The 24,742-nt window shown below is 37.7% G+C and overlaps 1 protein-coding gene across 1 annotated transcript in view; it reads right to left on the bottom strand.

Moving 5' to 3' along the window:
• ADCY2 (adenylate cyclase 2) overlaps window positions 1-24,742 on the bottom strand; it is a 215,090-nt gene that overhangs the window by 105,229 nt on the left and 85,119 nt on the right. The window contains exon 4 of the mRNA XM_029958905.1: window positions 5,708-5,857. Coding sequence (XP_029814765.1) covers window positions 5,708-5,857 — 150 coding nt within the window. The remainder of the gene's footprint in view (window positions 1-5,707; window positions 5,858-24,742) is intronic.

Here is a 24,742-nt window from a genome sequence, read left to right as displayed (position 1 = left end):
ACAGTCTGATCTAAGAATTAGTACTACTCCTGCTCTAATTATTAGAGGGGGAAAAAAAAGAAAATCAAATAAAGAAAAAAGTACTTCTGCATTAAAAACGCAAAGTCCCAGTAGTAATAATACAGCTTAAATTGTTATACATACAATTATTAGTTTATAATCCTTCTTCTGGTAAAAGGCACATGCTCTAACTGTTCCTGTGGGTCCCTAAGGTTGATGGCTTCAGCCTGGCAGTGGTGATGAAAGACTTTCAGTAAGTCATCAGCATCTGAAGTCCTTTGTGAGGAGGAGTTGATGCTGATGGGTTACTTCTTCCTCAATCTAAGATCTCTTTGCAGTAATTTTTAGATATATGACAACACACATTTCTACCTTGCTCTTTCTTTGCTAGTCTGCAAGTCCATACTATATCCACAATTAACATATATGGTGTTTTATATGTCTTAAAACTTGTTCTTTGTTTCCCCTAAAAACATTTGTGTCCAGGTTCAGGTCTGTATTTCTTGAAGTGACCAGTGGTGAACTTCTTACAGACCTGGAGTCTCCAGTGCCAAGCTTGTGAGTCATCTCTAATCATCGCATGCCTGTATTGCTCTGCATGGCATTCTGTGTGTTCACTTCTTAAGGCTTCTACTATCAAGTCAGGTCTGCATTTTTCCAGATTATGTTACAGTTGTAAATATCTCATTCTTCACATAGTAGCTTTTCATTACTCTTATTTATATAATATCTATGGCGGTACTGTGCCATAAGAAAAGTAAAATTAATAAGCAATAGCCACCTTGTCAGAAAAATTGCTGTTACAGCAAAATCAAGTAAAAAATAAAAACTCCAGGAAGGTCAAAAAAATTCAGACAGCCTTAACCCTGAGGCCTTGCAAACTCAGTACAAAGCACATGGCAATGGCAGTACTGTACTGCAGGGTTACGTGGTTACAGAAGACTGAGGACACCAACAGAATAAAATGAATAGTTTCTGCATAACAGTTTTAGCTGTATTTATGCTTTTTTGGTGTTAATTAGATAATGTGGACTGTCATTGTTGTTATTATTATTGTAAATGAAGTATTACCAATAATTGGTTTTTGTATTTTTGTTAGATTGTTAAGACTTTAATTAGCCTAACAAGAGATTCTGAGCTCTATATTTATAGTGCTGAAGAAGATTTGAAGCCTAACAACTGGTCCAGTTGAAACTTCACAATCTCCCTGAACTCAGATTCCAGCATCTCTCCAAGTAGCCTTTTCCAATGCTTAATACTTCTCTTGGGGAAGAATCTTTTACCTCCTTCCAGCCAGGATTTTATCCTGTCACAGCTCATGACTATTGCCTCTCATACTTTCACTGGGTGCCTTTGAGAAAAATCTAACTGCACCTTTTGTGTAAGCTCCTTCAGATAGTAGGTAGATGTTAGTTTTCCCCTCCAAGCCTATTCTTCTGCACCTGCGTTCCCTAACTCTCATCATCTGTCATGAGCACTAGTCCCTCAATTACCCCTGCACCCCTTCAGTGGACTCTCTCCAGTTTCTGTTTGCACAGTCTATCCATCTTTCCCATGGTCTACCATGAAAAACTTGCACTTGCTCAGAACAGGCTTTAATTCTAGTAATGACATGTAGATTAACAGAAAGGATTGGCATCTGACCCATGTCTATGTGTACACACACTACTGAAGTAGAAAATCAATTCTAAAATTTAAAAGACCAAAGCTAGTTTTTGTTTTTCCTGTTTATTAGCGTTGAAGCCATGAGAAAAAAAGGAAAATGAGGAAGCTTAGAAAAACTATTCGGTGTTCATGAAAATATTAATAGCTTGCCTTTTAAAATGCATTAATTGAACTTACAGGAATCCACATTTTATATAATAATTCCAAATAATGTACTTCAATGTTTCTGTTCTTTACTAATAGCCTCATGCCTCATAAATGTGTAAGGCTTCTCTGTTTTAGATTAATTTTAAAAAATTTTGAAATAGTTCCTTTAATGAATGGTATTGCTTCACCTCGTTTCAGTGAAAAAATTAAAATCCCACTCAATGATTTGAAACCTCATTCATTTTCATCTGCTACCTGAGTGTTGTTTCTAAAACTGTCATTATACTGCCTCCTTTTCAAAGACAGCATTTCAGAGAACCCACTGAACACCAACACCTTACAAACACCTCCCTGTGATCTTGTAAGAATCTCCCAGTGTACGTTCCTGTCTCCTGATGCAAAGCATCATAAGAGAGAAGAGCAATTATGCTAACTGCTTGTCAGCGTTTAAGATCTTGCACTCAGTGTGAGTCATTACCCCTACAAACTGTCAGCCAGACTGTATCACTGAGACAAATAACACTATGAAAGGCTGTTTTAAATATATATGTTGAAATAAGGCTGCAAAAAGGGGTCAGAATAGTTCCCTGTTTCTCTTTTATAAACACTGAAAAGACATAAAAGCTGTGCGAGAAACACCAAAGTGTGCATTGAAAATACTGCTTTTTATTACAGGAGTTAAAAATGGCCCCTGTCCTGCTGGGAGGTGTCACTACCCATAGCTTCCCATCCCTTTCGGAGCAGCCAGCCTTTGTTGTGCCCTAACAGAAGAAATACACAGTGGTATGGGTACAATATGTCCAACTTGTACTTCAGTATATATACACACACCTCTATTTCACCAGATTCTAATGTACATTAGCCTTAATTCAAAACAATGAAATTGGTGTTTCTCTTGAGTTCTTTGGCATAACTGTTGAGTGGTAATTCAATATACTTATCTATTGATCTATCAAAATGGTGTTCTCAAAAAGACTATTCAAAGACACACAAAAAAACCCCTCTAACAACCTACATTTTTTATGAGCCTACTCTCAAACAAAATAAGAGGAAATTCATGGAATAATTTAAACATAAATTGCACATCTTTCAAAAACAATTATAAAAGACATGATGTCCCTGATCTGGAAAAATGTGCAAATTTGACCTGGAGGCCTAACCATTTAGAAGCACATCCTACACTCTGCACTTGTACAAAAGTAGCTTACGTAAAGTAAATTAAATTAAATTTTTTCCTGTTACAGAGATGTAGAATCAAGGGCCATGCTACAACCTTTTACAGGCTAATAAAGGCTTTGATCAAAACCAATGCTTTTTAAAATGCACTCTGCTCCTACTGTTTCAATGTATCCCAGTTCTCTAAAAATAGTCACCAATATGATTGACTTGCTTTCTGAATACTAACAATGTGGATTCTCTTCTGTATCTTCTTGGCAAAACAAGCCATGCTAAAAGACAGACTAAAGTACATCCACTTCTGAACTACTGTTTGCAAACAAAGAAGCATGTTAATCCTGGGGGGAAAAAATCCTTATCAAATGAATTCTCATTTACCTTTTCACATTTAAATATGTAAAAACCCTGAGTGTGATATACGGAGGTACACATCTTGTCTTTTTGGTTGGAAAAACCTTGACATGAGATAGAGGACATACTAAGGGACTGAGGGCATAAAGGTTAAAGAAATCTATATAAGAAGATCTGAAGATCTAGTTATTTCTTTTTGAGCTTATTAGAGGTCAAAAAGATCACTGACATCCACAGAACACTTCTCTTTACTAAGATATTGATCCATCTGTTATTGACACAGACCTGCAATACACTACTTAGAGCTGTATAGATGTCTTAACTAATTTGATATTTTTATTCCTACCAAAACACAAATATGACAACACACACTTATATATACATATATATATAAAAAATATATAAAAAATGATGTACAATTTCCTTCATTATTCTATAAGAATGACACAGTGTATCAGAAAAAGATGGTTTTTGCTGCTTTCCATCTTGCTAGGCTACAACACTTTTGAAACACTACAAACACCAAAAAGGAAGCATCTGTCACAGAGTTCCAGAGCATTTTGCTTCTTTTCATTGTCAGGTTCTCAATACTTTCTGCAACACCTACAGAAGTGACAGTAAACCAAAGCTACTTATTTATGTCTTTCCAAAGAAATTCGTAGTGTTTAGCAAATAATATACATTTGCAGAAAATATCAGCTAGCACTATGTCTGCTGTAACTACTGTCTTCTTACAAGCCGACTGTCTTCTTACAAGCAGCATCCTTACTCCTTTGAATTTGATGTCGAGTAACACAGCCCTCCTGCTTCTTGCAGATACACCAATGCATTTCCTATGCTTGAAGGAAAATGCAACCAATAGTAGAAACCTGGGCCCTTACAACTGTGCTCAGGAAGCTAAGAATTCAGGTCTCTCCTGAATAAGGGAGACCTTGATGCCTGCTAGGAATTACGCTGTTTGATTACAGTCTGCATACATGCTTCTGGCAGTAAAGGCCTAAGCACAGGGAGAAGGGCTAACCATTGTCTAAAATGTCACCATGAGCCTAGAAGCCATCAAACCAGGACCCACATTACTGGGGACTGCCCAGTCTGGAGCAGTATTTCTCCCAGATACCTGGCATTGGCTGCTCTGCACTCACAAGCTGTTTCACTGGAACAAATTTGAAGATACTCTTGCATATTATCAACAGATAGTAAAACATGCATTGTGGACTATCAGTTAAAAAGCCTAATGATTCACTGCACACAGCTCGTGAAGGCAGAGATAGAAACACAAATGACTACTCTGACAGACCTCTCCTGCAACAGTACCTTATGCAGATTTTGCATCTAATCATCAAAACTTGCTTTTACCATAAAACTTTCTCCTTAAGGAGTTGTAGCAACTTCAGCCAGTATGCAGTCCAAGTGCCCAGCAGAATAAGAACAGCCCTCTGAACACGCAACCTTTTGAAGTCCTGGTTGGGGCTTTTCATTTGCTTTTTCTGAGAAAACAGTGTTGGTGATGGATCTTGAAAACTTTAATTTAAAATGGTTACAGGTATTTGTGAGATAGACGCGACAGTTAGGGTCAGCTGGGACATACGACGTGTATATCAGCACTTTTTGTGACAACAGCAACGCGTCAGTGAAGACTCTATTCTCTGACCCAGAGACTCACAGATTTTGAGTCTTGGTGACCTTCAGAGCAAAATGCACCCATCTTTTTTACTACTTGATGAAATCATTTGTATTTCAAATTCTCTTAAATGAAGTACCTATCTGTCAGGATGATAGGCACTGTACAGAGCTGGCAAGGAGAAAAAGAACTATATAAAGCACTCAGAGAAGTCTTTTATTCAACTGCTACAATAAATGACAGGTATGCCTCATTATGCAATTCCCCTAGCTCCTCTTAACAAACCTGACCCCCAAAACTATATCACATGATTCATCAGTATTGTGGTTTCAAATATTTTTCAAAACCAGTGCAGTAATATCTTCTTGCAGTGATTTGCAGCACTGGTCTTGGGGACGAAGCACTGAAGATTTCCAAAAGCACATATGTACATCTCAGCTCATTCAATGAGGACAACAAAAGAGATAGTGTGCCAACATAATCTATACAGCATTTTTAACTTTCTTTATCACAAAATATTCACATAAAACAAATGAGAGAAAACATAATTTGACAACTCAAATAACTAAAATACCTTCCATATTCAGATGGAAATTGTGCACAACCATGCTCAAAAGACTTTGTATATTTCATTAAGTTTAAGAAACTCATTAAGTGATTTTCCATTAACAAGCTGGATTATATAGCGATGAATAGGGGGATAGTGTGAAAACAGAAGAGGAGACACAGACATGGGTGTGACTTTACCTGTTGCCTCTTTTCAAATTCTAACTTGATACGGGATTTGATGCAGTTGCATGTGTCCTGATACGTCTGCTGCAGCGCAAGTTCCATGAGGTGTTTGTGGTACGCTCCTGCCAAGTTTCCGCAGATAAAAATTATTACATTTGCCAATATCTAGGGAATTAAAAAAAAAAAGGTGTTAGGAAATTTATATAAATAAATTAACAGAAATTAATTCTAGGCTGCAATGAAAGATTACTGCAGTGATGTATTTTGCTCTTGTTTGATTTCTAGCAAAGGTTAACCTTTCAAAAAGCCTTCACAATTAGTGGCAAAATCCCAAGCAATAACAGAATCATATTTAGGTTGGATACTGTTATAATTTAGCATTAAATAAGAATGAAAATTAGCGACATGTTTGTCTACTAAATGAGGTACACATTTCCTGAAAAAAGAAATTCAGCTCATGTTAGACATCCACTGGGATGTGGGATCATGATCTACTGATGTAAAACAATAGCTACGACTCCCAGTAACAATTTCGGAAGCCATACTATTGCCACGCTCTTTTGGCAAGACATTTTCTTTTGCAGTGCCATATGGTCGAGAGGTGAAAAGTTTCACCTACACACATGAACAGCCTGACCTGCATTTTACCCCAGCCTGATCCACTATTACCTGTTAGTCAACTACAAATATTATAAGCAATGTTTAGGTAGCGAGATCTGACATCTGCCTACTAGAATATACTTTTTCCTTCTACCAAAAAACTGCATTTGCTTAAAACACAGAACTTAAAGATTTAAGATTTAGGCTCAGACTTACAGCATCAGATGCCCTCTGTACACAACAACTCACAAACATGAGAAACTAGTTTGCTTAAAAAATCCAGACCTTTGCTGTGCTTTACCTTTGAAAAGGACACAACACTGTGGTGATGCTAATACTTTTAACCATACCCAGTTTATTGCTGTAAGTAAAAGAGACACATTTATCCATTCTAGCTCACTCAGAGCAAAAGAAATATGAGAGAGTAATGAAACAATTCCTAATTCAATAATAAAGATAAAAAAAAAGATAATATTAAATTGAAGGTGAGATACAGTTGCACTCTGGTCAGAGTAGGTCTCTATCTGTAAGGCCCTAGTGTATCATACAACCTGGATTACAAGCACTACATGATGTCACAGTACTCACAGTCTGGGAGGGAAGATGGAAGAAAGGAAGGCAAAATTTCACTAATTATCCACACAGTTTTAATCATGAGGCTTATGACAGATTTCCCTAGTGATCATTCATTGGTTGGTTTTTGTGGCTGTAGATCTGCACTATATGAGAAACTGTGGTTTCAAAATGGCTTTTTGTATTTCTGCAAAGTCACTGCTCCTTCTTCCCAACACCCTCTGTGAAGGACTCTTATCTCCCATGCAGGAGTGTCCTGGGAAGATGTCCTGAGGTGTTCTCATTGGCCTTTGTTAACCCCTTCCTATTGGCTGTTAACTCTTTACCTGATTGGTTTTTCTGTAAGACCCTGAACCTGTAATTGGTCCCCTTTTAACCCTCCTAAAAGCCTTATAAACCCCTATCCTCACAATAAACTTCCTCTTTCGTCCGTCCCTCCCTGGTGGTCTGTGTGAGCTCCTCACGGGGTCGCTGGGCGGGGGCAGGGGGGAAGAGCATTCACCTTCAGGTGATGGGCTGGCACCCAGAGCCTGAAGGTTCCCCCTCCAACTAATCCGCCATAGGTTTTGGTGTACCTATGGCAATCTTTTGTGAATAGCTAGTAGTGAAAGAGCCAAAGATCAGAAAAAAGTCCAACAGTATGCTGCAGTGGTTCAAAGAAAAAAGATAAATTGTCCCATCAAACAAAATTCATGTCCTTGTGGAATACCTGTTATTCACAAAAAATACACGGGCATTTTAATGCTCCTTTTATAAATGGACACTTGTCCTAGTTAGGACAGCTGAGACCAGTTCATCATGGTATGGGTGTAACCCAAAACTGTGTATTCTATAGCCTTCCATGTCATTTCCCAGAAATCGTTAGCAGTAGAGGCCTGTAGATGTTCCTGTCCTCATACCCTTTTAGGGAATTCCCCGCTCTGAGGGAAGGACTGAGTATTCCTGCCTGAACTGGAGAATATATAAACTTGGAGTTTTGGAACCTTTTTACCACTTGTGGGATCCAGAGGAAGACTGCAGCTCACCGCTCTTGGCCAGACTGAGACCACCACCCTCAACTGGACTGCAATCCCCATTTTGACCAGACTGCAACAGCTCTCCCACCAGCAGGTTTTTTCCGCTCTCCCTTTACTTACTGGACTCAGGGGGGGCCCGGGGAACACCGTTTTGTTCATGTCCCAGGGTGCTGGGTTGTACATTTGGGTTTTTGTGGATTGAAGCCAGTTGTTTGTCTGTATAATCATACTTGTGTTGTTTCATTAAATTGTTATTCTGACTTGTGGTCTCTCTTTTGAGTTGAGTTCATTTCCCCTGCTGGTTTACCTTTAAACCAGCACAACACTTTAAAATGAAAGATTTAAAAATATACTTTTATTGACTTGTCTGATATGTCACCTCTCATGGTTCCACAAAGCTAAAAGAGGGAACTATCCATCTTTGACAGAAAAATGATCAATGTTTGCAACTGGATAGAACTTTTCCTTCTTTCCCTAAAACTTTAAGATCATGGCACTATAATGTTTCTAAAAGCAACATCTGAGTGATTTTGTCAATTTTTCTAAAATACATAAATGTCAATATAAAAAGGAAAATGTACACATTTCACTTTCTCCAAAGAACCTCGATGAAGTAGAGGCAAAAGAAATATTTTAAATGAAACATTTCACAACAGCCAATAATTAATCCCATGAAAAACATACGAGAATATGGTGTACAGTAAATCATTTGAAATTAAAATACTTTTATATCTCTTTGTAAATCACAATTGTTTGATTCTGCTGTGATGTCAGCAATACCATAGCACTCTCAGCAGACATGGATTAGTGAAAAAAGATCTTACGTGACAAATAGCAGTGCAGGGGTAGGGTGTCCCAACTGGCAATCATTTCAGGTTTTTAAAACAAAATTATAATGTATGAAGACTGCTGGGCATACAAAATGCTCAGATATCAGTGGGAACATTTAGTAACAAAATGATCACTAAAATGAACTGAAAGCAACAGTGTGCTGTGATAATCTCTAGGTAGATGTCGCTGTTGAAAGACGGCACACAAACTTACTAAATGTATTGTCCAGCTTCATAAAGTTATAGAGTATTTAAAGCAAAACTTCAGGAATTTACTCAATTAAAATAAAAAAATACTGTAATGGGTAGATAGAGGAGTAAATCATGAGTATCTTCTTCACCGTCATTGAAAAACAAGTTTGTTCTAAAGTCACATAGAGTCTCCCAAAATGGACAGGTTCAGCCCAAAACCATTAACTGAGCTTCTCACTTCTTAAGCAAGTACACTAATCAGTATGCAACCGTAAAAAAGTTTCTTTTGTTCAGGCACCTGCTCTGAGAAGGCCCCATGCTGTGAATCCTACTTGCAACATAGCACTTGGAATGAAATTCTGTGTCAGACCAATTTTCTGTTCTCTAGGCTAGGACTCTGCAGTCTTTTTTCCTTTTTCTTCCCCCCCCTCCCCCCCACTCCATCCCTGCTTCTCCCCTGCCCAAGATGTATGTTAGATAATAAGAAAAGATGTGGTGAATCTTCTGGTAAGAAATTCTGCATCTTCCTGTGATAGTTCCGATAACTGTGCAGCTAAAACTGTAACTGAGAACCTCTGTAAGGGAATTCGGGGACAACTGAATAGACTACACAACATAGTTAGGGCTTTGGCCCAGGAGGACAAGACTGAGCTGTGGAAAAGGGTGTAAATAATGATGGTAACTCACCAGGGTGACATCAAATACAGTGTTGCATGAACCTAGTTCATATCCTTTATAAACAGACACTGTATGACAAATATAAACAAAAACAAAACAAAACAAAACAAACAAAAAAAAAGACAACCAAAACAAAAACAAAACCAACCAATAACGATGACAAAAAAACAAGCAACAAAAAATCCCGCAATATAGATAAACCCTAGTAAGGTCCCACTCAAATTCACCATATGAAAACACTGAGTGATACAGCAGAAGTTTCTATCTCTCTGTATAGTTACAGTGGAGAGAGAGGCCAGTCCATCTCCTGGGCCATCTGCATCCCTTCAGACTGATCCACTACAATATATACTGTAGTGAAGTTTCTGCTTTATCAATAAATAAATTCAATGTCTAGAGAAGGTGATCTAAATATGAGTCAAAAATTAACACAAGGAACACCAAGGTACCACTGGGAAGTATCTCTAGGTACTCCAAGTACCATCTTGTACCTCTAATCACTTAAGGAACATAATCATGCCTGATATCTCTTCCATCTCTTTTGACCTACAGAAAACTACGCACTTACAGGCAATCCAGGCAATGGGGTAATTTTACATTCAAGCACATGTATTTTTCAGTGAATATCAAGTAATCAGATGTCTAGTGCTTCACTATGAAAATAGACTATTTAAAAGCAAATGAAGACAAAGCTAAGTAGCTATGATTAATTTCTCAAGAGAGTACTACAGAACCCCGAGCTGCAAAAAAAATGTATCATACAGAAGTTCAGCTGATGAAAGCTGCCCACAAAGATATATACACACAAATAAGTACTATGCTATATAAAAATAAAAGAATTATAATACAAGTTGCTGATTCTGATTCAAGAATAAATAATTTGTTAAATATCTTAGAAACTGTTGCTGAAATACCTAATACGAAAATCAGAATTCTCCATAGATTTTCCCTTCCAGCTTATGAGTTACTTTGTTGCATTTCTTTCTTCTTAGATATTGTAAATATATTTCCTGAATTCTTGCATGAACGGAATTTAAAAAAAAAAAAAAAACCACCATAAAAAAATTAACTTCTTTTTCAATAGTTTTCCACTTTTCTTCTAGGTAAGAAAGCTGAGGAAATGGAAGATGAGGGGTGGGCAAAAAAGGCTATCATTTATACTGTCTGAATGGAAATTAATGGGAGAAAAAAGGATTCTTATGTCAATGCCAAAGTGCAAATTCTTCAGCTCTGCAAAGATGAATTGTCTCTCCCTCCATCTGATCTTTCATGTGATGGTTTGTGGTGTGACTAGCCAAGCTAGGGAACAAATCTATACTTCTTTGGAACCTGTACAGTTTTCGACTCAGACATAATTCAGTTAGAAAGAACTATGTCAGGTAAAAACTGAAAAACAGCATTTAAAAAGGAAATGCTTAGCCACCATGTAAATTAGTCACCATGTACTATGCCCAATACCATTATTTTAAGGAGATGTGTTCAGAAGGTTCTCAAGCTATTCCATGCAAAATTCTTGCCCATGGAGCTCTGGCCAGTCTTACAATGTTGACTTTTTTTTCTTTCACATTTCCAGACCTATGGAAGTCCAAAGTCCAACATCATAATACATTTCAGTGTCAGCAAAATCTATAGCTATGTCATAGCTCACAAGAAGGATAACAAATTTGAAAAAGGGAAACATTTTGCCGTGTTTCAAAAACAAGCAGTTTGGAGAGTAGCAAAATTAATGAAGTCTGGATTTCTATGGATTTGTATCATTTTGCCCACTAATTTCATGACTTATACGGTACTTCCAACTCCTCAAATAGGTCAAAGATTTCTATAGCTGGCCTAAAACAAGTGATTATATGTTGCCTAGTCCACCAGCTGCTGTTACCGAGAGTAACAACCGGCCTTTTCCCATACATAGTGAGATCACTAAGTTGGGTGTCTTTATAATGAAAGCTCCTGTGTATCACAAAGAAATGTATCAACCTCTTGGATTTCTATTTCTGTTTCAGAGATAATGGTCAGGGTTCAATGAATGGTCAATGAATTAAGGTTATTTGGGTACAGAACACGACAGGTTGTAGGAAAGATAGATTATGGGCAACTGCATACTTACTTCCTCAGGAATTAAAAGTAAATATCAATTTATTTAATCGCTGCATAATTATTTTACTACTCTGAAAGGTAAAAGATATTTAAATCCTTAAATACTTTTGGAGGTGTTTCCATTTAATGAGACTGAAAGTGTTTTGCTAAGGAGCATGAGTTATGAGGTAGACCAAACTCCTCTTTCTCAGCAACTGTAAATCTGAAATTAAGAGGCTCCAATCGAGGAAGTATGGAAAAAAGAAAATAACAACTCTTTATTAAAGGATATATGTGTATTGGCAAAAACAGCAAAAGAACACAAAAACAACTAAACAATAATCCTGTATCCAAAGGTCCCCCCTTCAAAAAGGAAACAGTTTGATACTTCTCTGTCCTCTAGTGCAATTCTAATCACAGTTGGCAGGGGGCGATGCTGGATCACTGGAGGAGCAGAGCCTGCAGTTGCTCAGTGTTGGTTGGCAGGGGACGCTGTTGGACTCTGGCGGTTGCTGTGTGGGGCTCCCAGATCGCAGGAGAAGCCGACAACGAGATTTCCCCCCCCACTGAGGAGGGGAAGAGGAAAAGGGGAAAGAAGGGCGGTTTTTTTCCCACTAAACTCACAGTGTCTGCACCTTGCCTCTGTTAAGGCAAAAAGTGGAGTGCCTCTTTCCAAGGAGAGGAAGGGAGAAAAACTCCCCATCCCCCCCACTTCCCCACCTGCCCACCCACACACTTCAGTTTAGAGAGGGCCATCAGCGTGAAATGTAGTGCTGCCAGCCAGCTCCTTGGTGTAGGTCAATTACCCAAGGTAAAAAACTGTCCTCCCCATTCAACATCCCTCCCCCAGCAGGGGAAAGAAAATTCACCTATGGTTTTTTAGAACAAGTAAACCCATGACAGAAGGCCACAATAAGAAGAGACTACAGATGAAGAGAAGAACAGGAAGCTTCAGTACCCTCAGACTCTTTGTCTGTATCAAGGAGAATGTCAAATGTTTTTCAGAAAGGTAAGTAGAAAAACAAGTTGCAATTTTGCAAGAAACAACCCAATTAAAAAAAAAAAGGAAATATAAAACCCCCACAAACAATCTAAGACTTCTCAAAGTAACTGAGAAACAACAAAAAATAGTTTGAATTAGTCAGCATCCCAGATGGTTGCATATTTTCAGTGTTAAAATAAACTTGGTAAAAAGTCCCTTTGTGGGAGGGGAGTTGATGTCATTGTAAAAGCCAGGAAGTTTTGACGCTATCTTCTAATTGGTATGTGTAATTCTCTTGGTAGCTTTTGCAATCAGAGCACTGAGGACAACAGCAGGATATTCAGTTTTTGTAATATCTATGTTATTTGACATGATTTTCTTTTCATCATTATTACAGATTGAAGTTTCTCATAGCTCTAGGCTGTTCTGTGGAATGACTGGATTTATTTTACTCAGCTCTGTGCATACACAGACCCTATCTATACACCAGTGTAGATGAAAACTGATCATAAACTCTAAGCTCTTTAATCAAACCCAGGGAAAATAAACTAGAAACAAGAATCAGAGTTATGGCCCCTTTAGATCACTTCTGTGTAATACATATAATCAATATCATTGACTCTAGTTAATGACTCTTAATATTTTGAATCTAAGATAATTTTTTGCCCGAGGGGAACTCATACTCTCTTCAGTCAGAAGAAACCATCCAAGCCACTGGGCTTCCCTGCTTGCCTGTAGAGAGGTCTTTTGTGTTTACATGCATCTCTGAGATCATTTAATTTCTTTACTACTAAAACTGCTCAAATATATTTGAATAGAGAATTAATTGAAAGAAACAAATAAAATAAAAAATTCAAATTATTCAGATATTTAAGTAAAACTAACAGTAACTTTGGGTTTGGCTTGAATTCTGGAAGCAAAATCTGTAAACAATAGATACTCTCATTGATCTTAAAAACTAAAATTTTCTCTCAAAAAGAATGAGATTAATTTTTAGGTTCTGGATCTCATATAACAGTGGGCACTAGTGTGCTCTAAAATACAAACAAATAAACAAAACCCCCAAAAAACGCCCATAAAATTAAAAGTTTTCTAAAAAAACCCCAATAAATCATTAGTCTTTGTTATATTACCGAAATAATCCTATGTCTGATTTTGAGTTACACTAAGTCTTTTCCAACAGATTAATCTGTTTCACTCTTAAAAAAAAAGAAGACTAAAATCTGTAATATAAGTACACTTACTTACGGGACGAGCAATACGCTGCTAAATTTAATGTGTACCAGTAGATTTCTCCTTACTTTCCCTCATCAGGAGTATTACTAGGCAATCTCTCCTGTACTATCTACCAGTCTTCATGAAGTTTATTTCATACTACTATCTACCAGGCTTCATGAAATTTCTTCACATATTATATACGTCTAAGTATCTCCCCTTCTGGCAACTTCTACAGAAACTAATCAACAGGTTCAAAAGCTACCAGAAGAAGGGAAGACAAACAGATAAATGAACTAATAATCACATACGTGCTCTTTATTTATGTACTTGTATGCTTAACCCTCAAAACCACAATAATGATTTCAGCTTTCTTCCCTAATTGCTGAAGTTGATACTGTATGTAACTGCACTGCATGTTAATATGCTACATACTCTCAATTATCAATATAAATGGATAGGATTACATGGATAAATTACAGTAAGAACATATAATCAATGTAACTTTTTTACTACATCGCAAACAGTTGGCAATTGATAGACATTTTGAAATAGTATTTTTTATGATCTCTAAATGAAATTCTGATTTATATAAGAGTATTTTTCTTAGGTAATATTTTTCTCTATCAGTAGTCATAAGCATCTGGATAAGCCTATTAATAAGAAATACTCAAGTATTTGTTCTCCTTGTCTGATGACTATGTCAAACTTTTATCAAGTTCATTTGTCATAATTTGTCAACCTGTGCTAGGAATCAGTGGTCGTTGGCTATATACTTCACAGAGAATGGTATGGAGCAGAAGGGAGAATAATGAAGTGGTGTGTAAGTGAGGAAAGTGATGACCTGTAGAATTGGATTAAACTGATTCCAGAATGTCCCCAAAGTCAAAGTTTTGAATTATGACAGTCTTACCTGTGTTTGCAATGTTTTATAAAGAACTTAGTTATCATTTTGAACTATACTGAGATCTCTAATCAGTATTTGGGTTAATTCTCAATTGGAAGTAGTCTAACAGGAAAATTTGCTCTCAGGAAATCTGAAAGTTCTATTTTCTGGTGTCAGGTAAATGCCGTGAAGAGTCAGCAAGCCAGGACAAAGAAAACACTAAATTCGGTTTACATTCAGGATGGAATGAAGTAAATATTAAAACCTGTTCAGGCTTTGTTGCAAATTCATTCCATCTTTACATAAGAAATGCCATTTTTCTCTCCTTCATGCCTCAAAACTGCCAAGATGTTATTTGTCAGATCAGGTTTTCTATTCCAAAGCCTTAGTGTGAAGCATGCTGGACACTCTGAAACAGTTTTTTCTAAATCACATGGTTTGTGGGAACACCTGGGTAACACCTCAAAAGTTAGCACAGTACCTCCCATTCAAAAAATAGAATCACAGTCATAAAATTGTTAAGGTTGGAAAAGACCTCTAAGATTACCAAGATCACCCTGCACCACTGCATTCACCACTAAACCGTGTCCCTAAGTGCCACATCTACACATTTTTGAACACTTTCAGGGATGATAATTCCACCACTTCCCTTGGCAACCTGTTCCAGTGCCTGACCACCCTTTCAGTAAATACATTTTTCCTAATATCCAATCTAAATCTTGCCTGGCACAACTTGGTGCCATGTCCTCTTGTCCTGTTGCTTGTTACTTGGGAAAAGAGACCCACACCTATCTGTCTAAAACCTCCTTTCAGGTAGTTTTATAGAGTGATAAGGTCTCCCCTGAGCTTCCTTTTCTCAAGCACTTTCTATTCATACCAGCATTAGTGACAACTCCTATATAGCAGCATGTGGTTATACACAATAGACACCTAAAATACTACACAGCATTATTAGGAATAGGCTGTTACTCTTAAAACTAGCTGAGGGCAATGATTAAACAAATGGAGGTATTTGTTGAGGGAAGAGAGATTTTCCATGTCTCCACACTTGTTCTATTCTTTAAGTCTGAATATAAGAACCTGCCATTCACTCCTACCTTCTGTTCCTTGTCTTTTAAAGAACTACTTATGTATGCACAGATCTTCCCTTCCAGCTTCTCAGATCACTGAAAAGGTTTGGGCAAAGGACTCTTTCAAAGGTCTTTTGGAAATCCAAGTAGAGCTATCAGCAAAATCAGCCTCATCTACCTGTCTTCAGACAGCTTCAAGATACTTTTAAGAAAATAGCTCCTTTTACTTCTTTCAAAATAGAATGTGTTACAGTTTCCTTTTTTAACGCATGAAGACACCGAGTTTACAGGCCTACAATCTCCCTGACCCTTTCTAGAACCTTTTCTTAAAGATTATTTTCACATTTTCTACCATATGGTCTTCAGAAACCAGAGTCTATTTCAGAACAATCTATATATGCTCTCCTTCCCCCATTCCTCCAAGAAGGGTTTTAATGTGAGATTTTCTTCAGTTTCTTCTTCACTGAACAGGGATACAGAAATTGTTTCTCTGTGATGGCCTTATCCTCCTCCCTGAGTATTTTTATAACCTGGATGTCAAATGTCCTTGTAGACTCTCTGAAAGTTCTTTTTGTAACTCAAGTGCTGAAACAAGGATTCAGTAACCAAGGAAGGCAAGACTAGTTTTGTTAACTGCCATGGCTCTAATTGTTATCTAACATAAATTACATACTTGTAGATATATGCTCTTCAAACTCCTATCTGACCTGAGCACTGCATACAAAAGCATTTTGCAACACTTTAAAAAACATTTGCACAGATGAAATCACTTTGGCTGATTAACTTCAGTGGAGCAAACAGATTCTAAAATTGCTGATAAACCATGCTAATTAGCAGAATGAATACCAGGAAAAATTGCAACTACAACAGGCACAATCACAAGGTGAACTGAGATAGCTCCATAAGCTTTTTTATAGTTGGACTATTGTGCATCAAAGGCAAATGTTATTGAAACTGAATTACAATTTAAAGCTTCTTATGATTATGTAATATTAAAAGAAAAAATATAATTCCCTTTCTATAATTCTCTGACACATTCTGAAATATCTTTAATGCTCATATTTTAATTTACTCATTCCTGTGCTCAGAAGGAACCTCTGTTCAATAGAGGTTTTGCTTTAGGAATGAACCTACAAATTCTGTGCACTGTACAAGAAGCAAGTTTTAGTTTGTGAATGCTGGAGGAAAGATTAAATTCTGGCAGTAAATGAGACAAAGTTTTCCCTTCCAAAGAATGTATTGCAAAAATCAAATGGGTTTAATACTGTGAAGACAAACAGAAGTCCACTAAACTGGCAATAATGGATTTCCATGAAAAACTTGCCTATTATTACCTACACCTCTACCTTATTAGCAGATTTTGCATTTAACACACTTCTTACAGACTAGTTTACAGTTTGTATACTACATTTCCACATATTTTAGAAACAAAACCTGTGAATCTAATATTGAAATACATCATGATGCTTTGCAAAAACTGACAGGCCTTCCTACATAAAAAGAGAAGTTACTAACAATATGAAGGAAATAATATTCCAATTTCCAGATGATTGCACTCATATTGTTATTATATTTATTAGTTTCTGATTTCACTTTCAAATTTGACTGGAATAGTATTGGAACGCTATGGATAAATTAGAAATAGTCTCTTTTTACAAATTCTGATGCACACGTGGCAACAAAAATAAAGAAGCAATTTCCGTTCTCTAATGATTTTCGCCTCCTGCCTGTATTTATAAAAGATGCCTGTGTTCAACCTAGTATGTTCTAATCTAATAGAAAAATTACATAATAGGTGCTCCTAAGCAGCAATATGAACAATGCAAAAAGTGCATTTGACTTGTGGGAGGAGGGGATGTTCTACATGGAATGACTATTTTTTTATTCTCCATAACAAAAACAATCCTGTACAAAAAGAAAATTACTACTTAAACCCCACCAGTTTCAGTTGCTTTTACAGTTATCTTTTACAGCAAAGTAAATTTCACCCTGCAACCTACCCTTTAATAGTACAAGCTGTCATTAGAAAGATTTGACAACACATCATGAAGATATAAAGTAATGCTACACTAAAAAAGGCCTGGAGCAGTATTTCTGACACACCACCCCTTCTCAGTCAGAGAAGGGTGCTGGAGCATCCACGTGTTGAAAAGTAATGTGCTATCTAAGGGAAGCAGATCTCAGCACCACACAGAATAGCAGATTTGCTTTGCTTTTCAGTTATGTTATGTTTAAAACAGTTTCCCAAATCTGTAAATTCCCATACACATGAAGTTATTAGTTTTTCTTCACTCAACATTTATCTCAGATGAATTTGAGTGGATGGACACTATCCATGCTAACCACTGGGACTGTATAACAGTCCTTGCTCTGTTTTACTAACCAGTCAAACATACTCATGTAAGTGTTTCTCAGTTCTCTACAATGGGCATTCAGTATCTCTACTTTCAAAATCCCAATCTGATCAACAAACAATGCTACCTTGTTACCCACCACTTTCTGCAGAACAAGGTTTTAATATACCCTCCTCTTTGAGGAAGCAACAAAATTGCAGCTAGGAATCAGCAGTTATCCAATACCTCTAAGAGTGCACAAACTGACTCCTTTCTTTTCCACTCCCGTTGTTTGTTAGACACATCTACAAGTCATGGGATGCTGGAGAAGAACAACACAAGCTAACTGTTCCAACTCTCCCAAATTCATTTCAGCGCAAGTTTATCACTCAGCACAGAGCTTCTTCCAAGCAGTTTTCTCAGACAGCCTGCAAACAACAGGCTTCACAGAAAATATCTATGGACACTGTTACAGAAGACTTCAAAACTAATAGGCAGGTCAGTCACTGAATGGCCAGTCAGACAGGCAACACCAGTAGGTCTGGTTTTTGCAAGAGCACAAAGACAGGTTTGGTCGCTGTCATCAGGACTTCTCGAAACAGAAGCATGAGAAAGAAAATGATAAGCCGCTCACAGGAGAACTCTTTAAATGCTGGATGCAGATCAAAATAAGAGAAGTCACATGCAAGGGTCACACAATAGGACAAGTAGAAGACACCCTAACACTTGCTTAAAACACCAGAAAAGGGACAAAATGAGTAATGGTTTGAAGTGCCAGAACAGGATTGCAATGAGTAAGGACCTTTGCTTCCTCTGATCAAAGCTTAAAAATTCTTGAGTTGTCTTAGTGTTCCTTAATTCAGTCACTTTGCTTATACTTTTCAGCTTGTTGCTCTCAGTTTATTTGTTTTGCTGTTGTGTACACATTAAAAATTGTGACTTTCTTTTGTCTTCCCATAGATTTGTCATCTTCCTCCATGTCCACTTCTTTGCACTGTACAGGTAGAGTATATAGTGTCTGTGAAGGTAACACAAAAGTGGACAGTGAATTGCTTCAAAGTGGTCCTTTACAAGGCACTCTTCAGTAAAAGCAAGCAGCAGCAGGAGTAACGGCTATTAGAACAGCTAGCTGGACAGCACTGGAATAAAGTTTGAGAGGCTGCATCCAAAGATGGGCAACAAAGGGGGTAAGCTGTATGAGGAGTGACTGAGGTCACTTGGCCTGTTCAGCCTGGAGGAGACTGAGGGGAGGCCTCATTGCAGTCTACAACTTCCTCGTGAGGAGAAGAAGAGGGGCAGGAACTGATCTCTCCTCTGTGGTGACCAGTGACAGGACCCAAGGGAATGGTCCGAAGTTGTCTCAGGGGAAGTTTAGATTAGAAAAAGCTAAAAAGAAAAAGGTTCTTCACCCAGAGGGTGGTTGGGTACTGGAATAAGCTTCCCAGAGGCCACAGCACCAAGCCTGACAGAGTTCAAGAAGCACCTGGAGGATACTCTCAGGCACACAGTGTGACTCTTGGGGATGGTCCTGTGCAGGGCTAGGAATTGGACTCAATGATCCCTGTGGGTCCCTTCCAACTCGGCATATTCTGTGATTATGTGATCATTCCTGGAATCCTAAATCAGTGCTAACAAATGCCTAAGTTGTGCATGAGGCCCCCACCTTTAGCAAGGAAAATGCAGACCCAGATGCAGAGTAAAATAGCAATGAATAGCTTGTCAGAAAATAAATGTTACTCTTGATCTGTTCCTACTCTGAAACAGTGTTAATCAAAAGTACTTCATAAGTTGACAAAGAAAAGAGTGGTATGCCTCTTTACTGGTGTTTTGTGGAACTGCCATCTTTGGCCTGTATGGCTTGAGGGTAAGTGTATCCCCAGTGCAGTTACAAATGTGTATAGACCTTTCTATACTTAGCACTGCGCTGAACATACTAATTGCCAGCCAAATAACTAAAAAAGGTTTGCAGACAACACACTAAGGCAGTGCACACTAAAAAGCACTGCTACAGACCCCCAGAGATTATTTCCTTCGAAAAGTGTTTTTTTCCTCTAACAAAATCTCAACATTCTTTCTTTCATCCCATTATGGATTGGGAAGTTACAGCATCTCAGGTAATATGTCTATCCTAAAGAGAGAAAGCTATTAAAAATGAAGTGCTCTCTATGTTAGCAAGAGTCTACCACTGAATGGGAGTTTGATTAGTTTTGAAACTGGAGAAGCATTCTGAGCCAATGTCTTACATCCAACATCACAACAAAAATCAGCAATTTTACATAAGGAATTAATTTGGTTCTCTCTTGTTAAGAAAATGGTGTTTTCAAAAAGCTATCTGCCATTTCTACATCAAAAACTATCTTTTGATTTATATTCTCTCCACATTTGCATAGCAAAGAATCCCAATCATCTTTTCTAAATCAGAATGGCTGGAGATGGTCTCAGATGCAAAAGACTCAGCACACTGTTTTCTCATTAGGTTGTTAGAGACCTCAGCAGAGATCCAGTTGACAGTCCAGTTCAAGGACATGATGGGATGCAGCCACAAGAACTGAGGGAACTTTCTGATATCACTACAAGGCCACTCTCGAGTACCTTTAAAAGCTCATGGGGATCATGGGAGGTTCTTGAGTGCTGAAAAAAAAACAAATCTCAATCCTGTCTTCAATAAAGTTAACATCACCTTGAATCCTGGGAAGGTGATAGTGCAAATCCTTCTAGAAGCCATTTCCAACTATATGAAGGACAAGAAGGTGACTGGGATTAGTCAGCGTGGAGTTATGAAGGTAAAATCATATATGAACAACTTGAATGCCTTATGTGATGAAATGACTGGCTTTGTGGCTGAGGAGAGAGTGGTTAATGTGCTAGAGCCTTGAGCACACTCATAAACGCTCTCAGCCCTTACCAGCCTCACCTGGGGCTTCCTGTAACATCCCCAGGCCCAGGAGCTCTATATAAGCACAACCTAGGGCCTTTAGCTCCTGCCTGTGCTATAGGAATGCTGGTCTCCAGTTAAACTACGCCAACCACAGACACCCTTGAACCTGATCCTCAACCTGTGGACTGACTTGACTTCAGTCCTGCCTTGTCACTGTGGATGTGTCCAGTAATTGCTGGATGTGATCCTGACTTAAGGATTGGCTTTCTGTCTCGACTTTGCACCTGTCTGCTTGCCACGATTTTGTCTTATAGTCTTGACTCTTGCTTGAACCTGGTTACTGTCTCTGGACTTGCCTTGCTCAGCTCTTGCCTTGCCTTGCTGTGGGACTGGGATCAAGGTAGTGAGTCCCTGGCCATGTTGCCTTGTCCCTTAACTGCTTCCTTGCAAAGAGCTCTGAGAAGAAATGCAATTCAATTCACTCAATTTTCATTAAAATAATATGATTCACCCAGGAACTTCAGTTCACCGCCTTCAAGGTTTTCAAGCAATTTCACTGGATTCAGGTATTGAAAACAAAATAAGTGCTTTATAAGCAAGCAACGACAGGGAAGATTGAATTTCTGAGATATATTTCTATTTTCTACCCATCAAAGTAGCATACTAAGGCAGAAGTAGGACATAATGTCAAAGCTATCTAGTCACTTTCTATAGTGTAGGTTCATCAGCAGGAACATTCTGGTCAATTAACACATCAAGTTTCATCCATGTCCCCCCCAGTATCTTTTATTTACTGAATAAAGTGCACTGAAACATTTATAGTTTCTAAAAACATAACTTCCAGTTACTGTAATTAAACACCAGGAGCATTTCATGTGTTAATACTAAAAAGTTGCCTCTATATCATCATTTCTAGAACTCACCAAGGTCCCCAAACTTGGGCTTCAATCATTGCTTTCATATATGTTTTTATTAATAACAAGCTATATTGTGCATCAGCTTGCAAAATAAATTATTTTACTATACAAAGATATAAGCATAACTATTAACTTTGGCATACATAAGCAAAATATAGTTTTCAATGTATACCCATATAGTGGTGAAAATCTAAAAGTTCATGAATTATCACATAAAGTACTACTAAGGATAAGCTCATCTTCTAAATTGCACACATGATTACTGGGAACTTCAGCGAAGTGGAGTTTTGACTAACATCTGTGCCACCTACCAGGAACAGTGATTTTTTTACTTTCAGACTTATATCATAGAATCAACTAGGCTGAAAAAGACCTCTGAGATCATCAAGCCCAACTTTTGACCTAACACCACCTTGCCTACTAGACCATGGAATTTCCCTAGGAAGGTAAAATTACAAAATATGTTGAAACAGTCCTTTTAAAGTGACATAAAATGACTAATACAGTCATCAAATCTTTCATTAATTTCCACATAACTGCAGTAGCTTATGGTATGTTTGCAAACAATGGAGACAATATTACTATTTATAAATACATATTTAGACTTTTAAATGCTACATTTAGTTTGGGAAAACAAATGACCTCTTTAAAATTGGAAAAGATAAAATTCTAAAACTACCAAAAATAACATACCTGTCTAATCCCAAATATTTTTTAATGATCGAACAGTTAATACTGCTGTGAAGAAACCCTAAAATCCTAAAAAGCAACTCACATATAAAGTACTAATTTATAAACAATGGTTGTTTCATCTTAATCTAAATACATCCTGCTTAAAAAGCATTATTTTATTAGTTTGGTAAAAGCTCAAACAAAACATCACTTTAGCAAATAATGAGCTGTGCTGCCATATACTAAAAGACAGACACTACAAATCAGTTACACAGCCTGCAACTAATGGGTATGACTGATAGGTGAGAGACACTGGTGTATTGCAAATTGTACTGTATATCCTTTAAAGGCGGACCTGTATGGTAGATGGTTAACCACAAAACTGCAAGACCAAAAACCCAAAGTCTAAAGCCTCAGGTAATAAATTTCTTTGACCAAGGACACAAAACTCAAAAGTAAAATCGTGATCATTTATCACTGTCAGTGCAGTACAGTATCAAGTGTCCCAGCAAACCTTCCCAAATTGTATCATATGCTCCAGTGTAGATAACTCTCAATTCTATTACCATTTCCCTATGCTTAATTCTGTTAGATGTTCTTTGGGATGCCACGGAGAACATGCTGGGATGCTATTCTCCTCTCTGGGACACAGCCATAGCTGCATACTATGGTCATCCACTTTTGTTTTCGGGTAATGTAGTGGGTTGACCCTGGCTGGACACCAGGTATTCACTAAAGCCACTCTCTCATTTCCCTGTGCAACTGGACAGAAGAGAAAATATAACAAACGGTTCATGAGTTGAGATAAGGGCTGGAAGAGATCACTCACTGATCACTGTCATGGGCAAAACAGACTCAAAGTGGGGATATTAGTTAAATTAATTACTAACAGAATCAGAGCAGGAGAATGAGAAGTAAAATAGATCTCAAAAACACCTTCTTCTCACCCCTCTCTCCTTCTCTGTGTTCTACCTCCTGCCCATTCAGGAGTGGCAGGGTGACAGGGAATGGGGGTTACGGTCAGTTGTTGTTTCTACTGCTGCTCAGGGAGAGGAGTTCTTCCCCTGATCCCCGTGGGGTCCCTCCCATGGAAGACAGTGCACTACACTGGTGTACAAAACACTCTTACAGAAGAGTTACTTCAGGATCATGGGTGTAGTTTACCCTGAATCCCACTTCTGTCATACTAGAAACTATCCAGACTTGGAAGTGCTCAATGTAGCTTGTAGCAGTCAACCAAATATGCCCCTTTGTAAAAGCATAGCATGACCAGACCCCGAGTATTACACACAGTAGTGGTCTACTCTTCTCAAAAGGAGTGGAACAAGACAAAAAAGTTCTGGAGAGAAGAGCTTGGGAAAAGGACAATATCATGGGAACATTATGAAGATTGACACACTTCAGGGTAGACAGAATGCTCTTGAGTGATTTTGAGCTTATTGGCTCTTAACTGGTCTAACAGTAAAAGTTGTCTGCTAAATGGATGTAGAACTGAGGCAGCAAAACTATGTTTGAAGTATATTTAGACACTGTGCAGTCTTACTGCTACTAAATGAAGTCCACCTTTTTGGTTTGCTTTCTTTTCATATAATCCAGGCAATCAGTGGGTAAAAATAAGGGCTGTTAGGCAGGTTTTAAAGGGAGCTATTAGACTACCTGGTTTCCAAGAGCAGTTTTAGCTGGAGATTATAGGCAGGGAAATGAGACTATCTGGTGTTTGTGATTGCCACACACCTACGAAATATCAGAAGAGAGAGGGGGCCATATATTGATCTATTCAGATTTTAAAAATCAATAATCAAACTTAGCCGAAGAGACATAGTAAGTGCTTCTATGCTTTTAAAAACTGTAAGTTTTACTAGGACTTTTTCAACATTTCTTGCTAGTGAACAGTTGCTATACGTGTTCAATAAATGATTACATGAATGGCACTTATACCACAATAATCAAAGAATAATCAAACGAAGAGTTTAGCAGGAATTAAACTAGTAAGAAACAAAAACAGAATTAGAACATTTTATGAATATATTTAATGACTATGCACTAAAAGCAAATTAAAACTTATTCTAAAAGCCCTTCAAAAAAGATCTAGTAGTCTTTAACAAGCTTTTAGTCACCAGTCTATTCTTTCACAA

This window comes from Manacus vitellinus, unplaced genomic scaffold (genome assembly GCF_001715985.3).
Source record: "Manacus vitellinus isolate BGI_N305 unplaced genomic scaffold, ASM171598v3 scaffold_17_pilon, whole genome shotgun sequence".
In the NCBI taxonomy this organism is placed as follows: Eukaryota; Metazoa; Chordata; class Aves; order Passeriformes; family Pipridae; genus Manacus; species Manacus vitellinus.
Note: the sequence above shows the minus strand (reverse complement) of the source record. Positions and strands in the feature narration are given on the sequence as shown.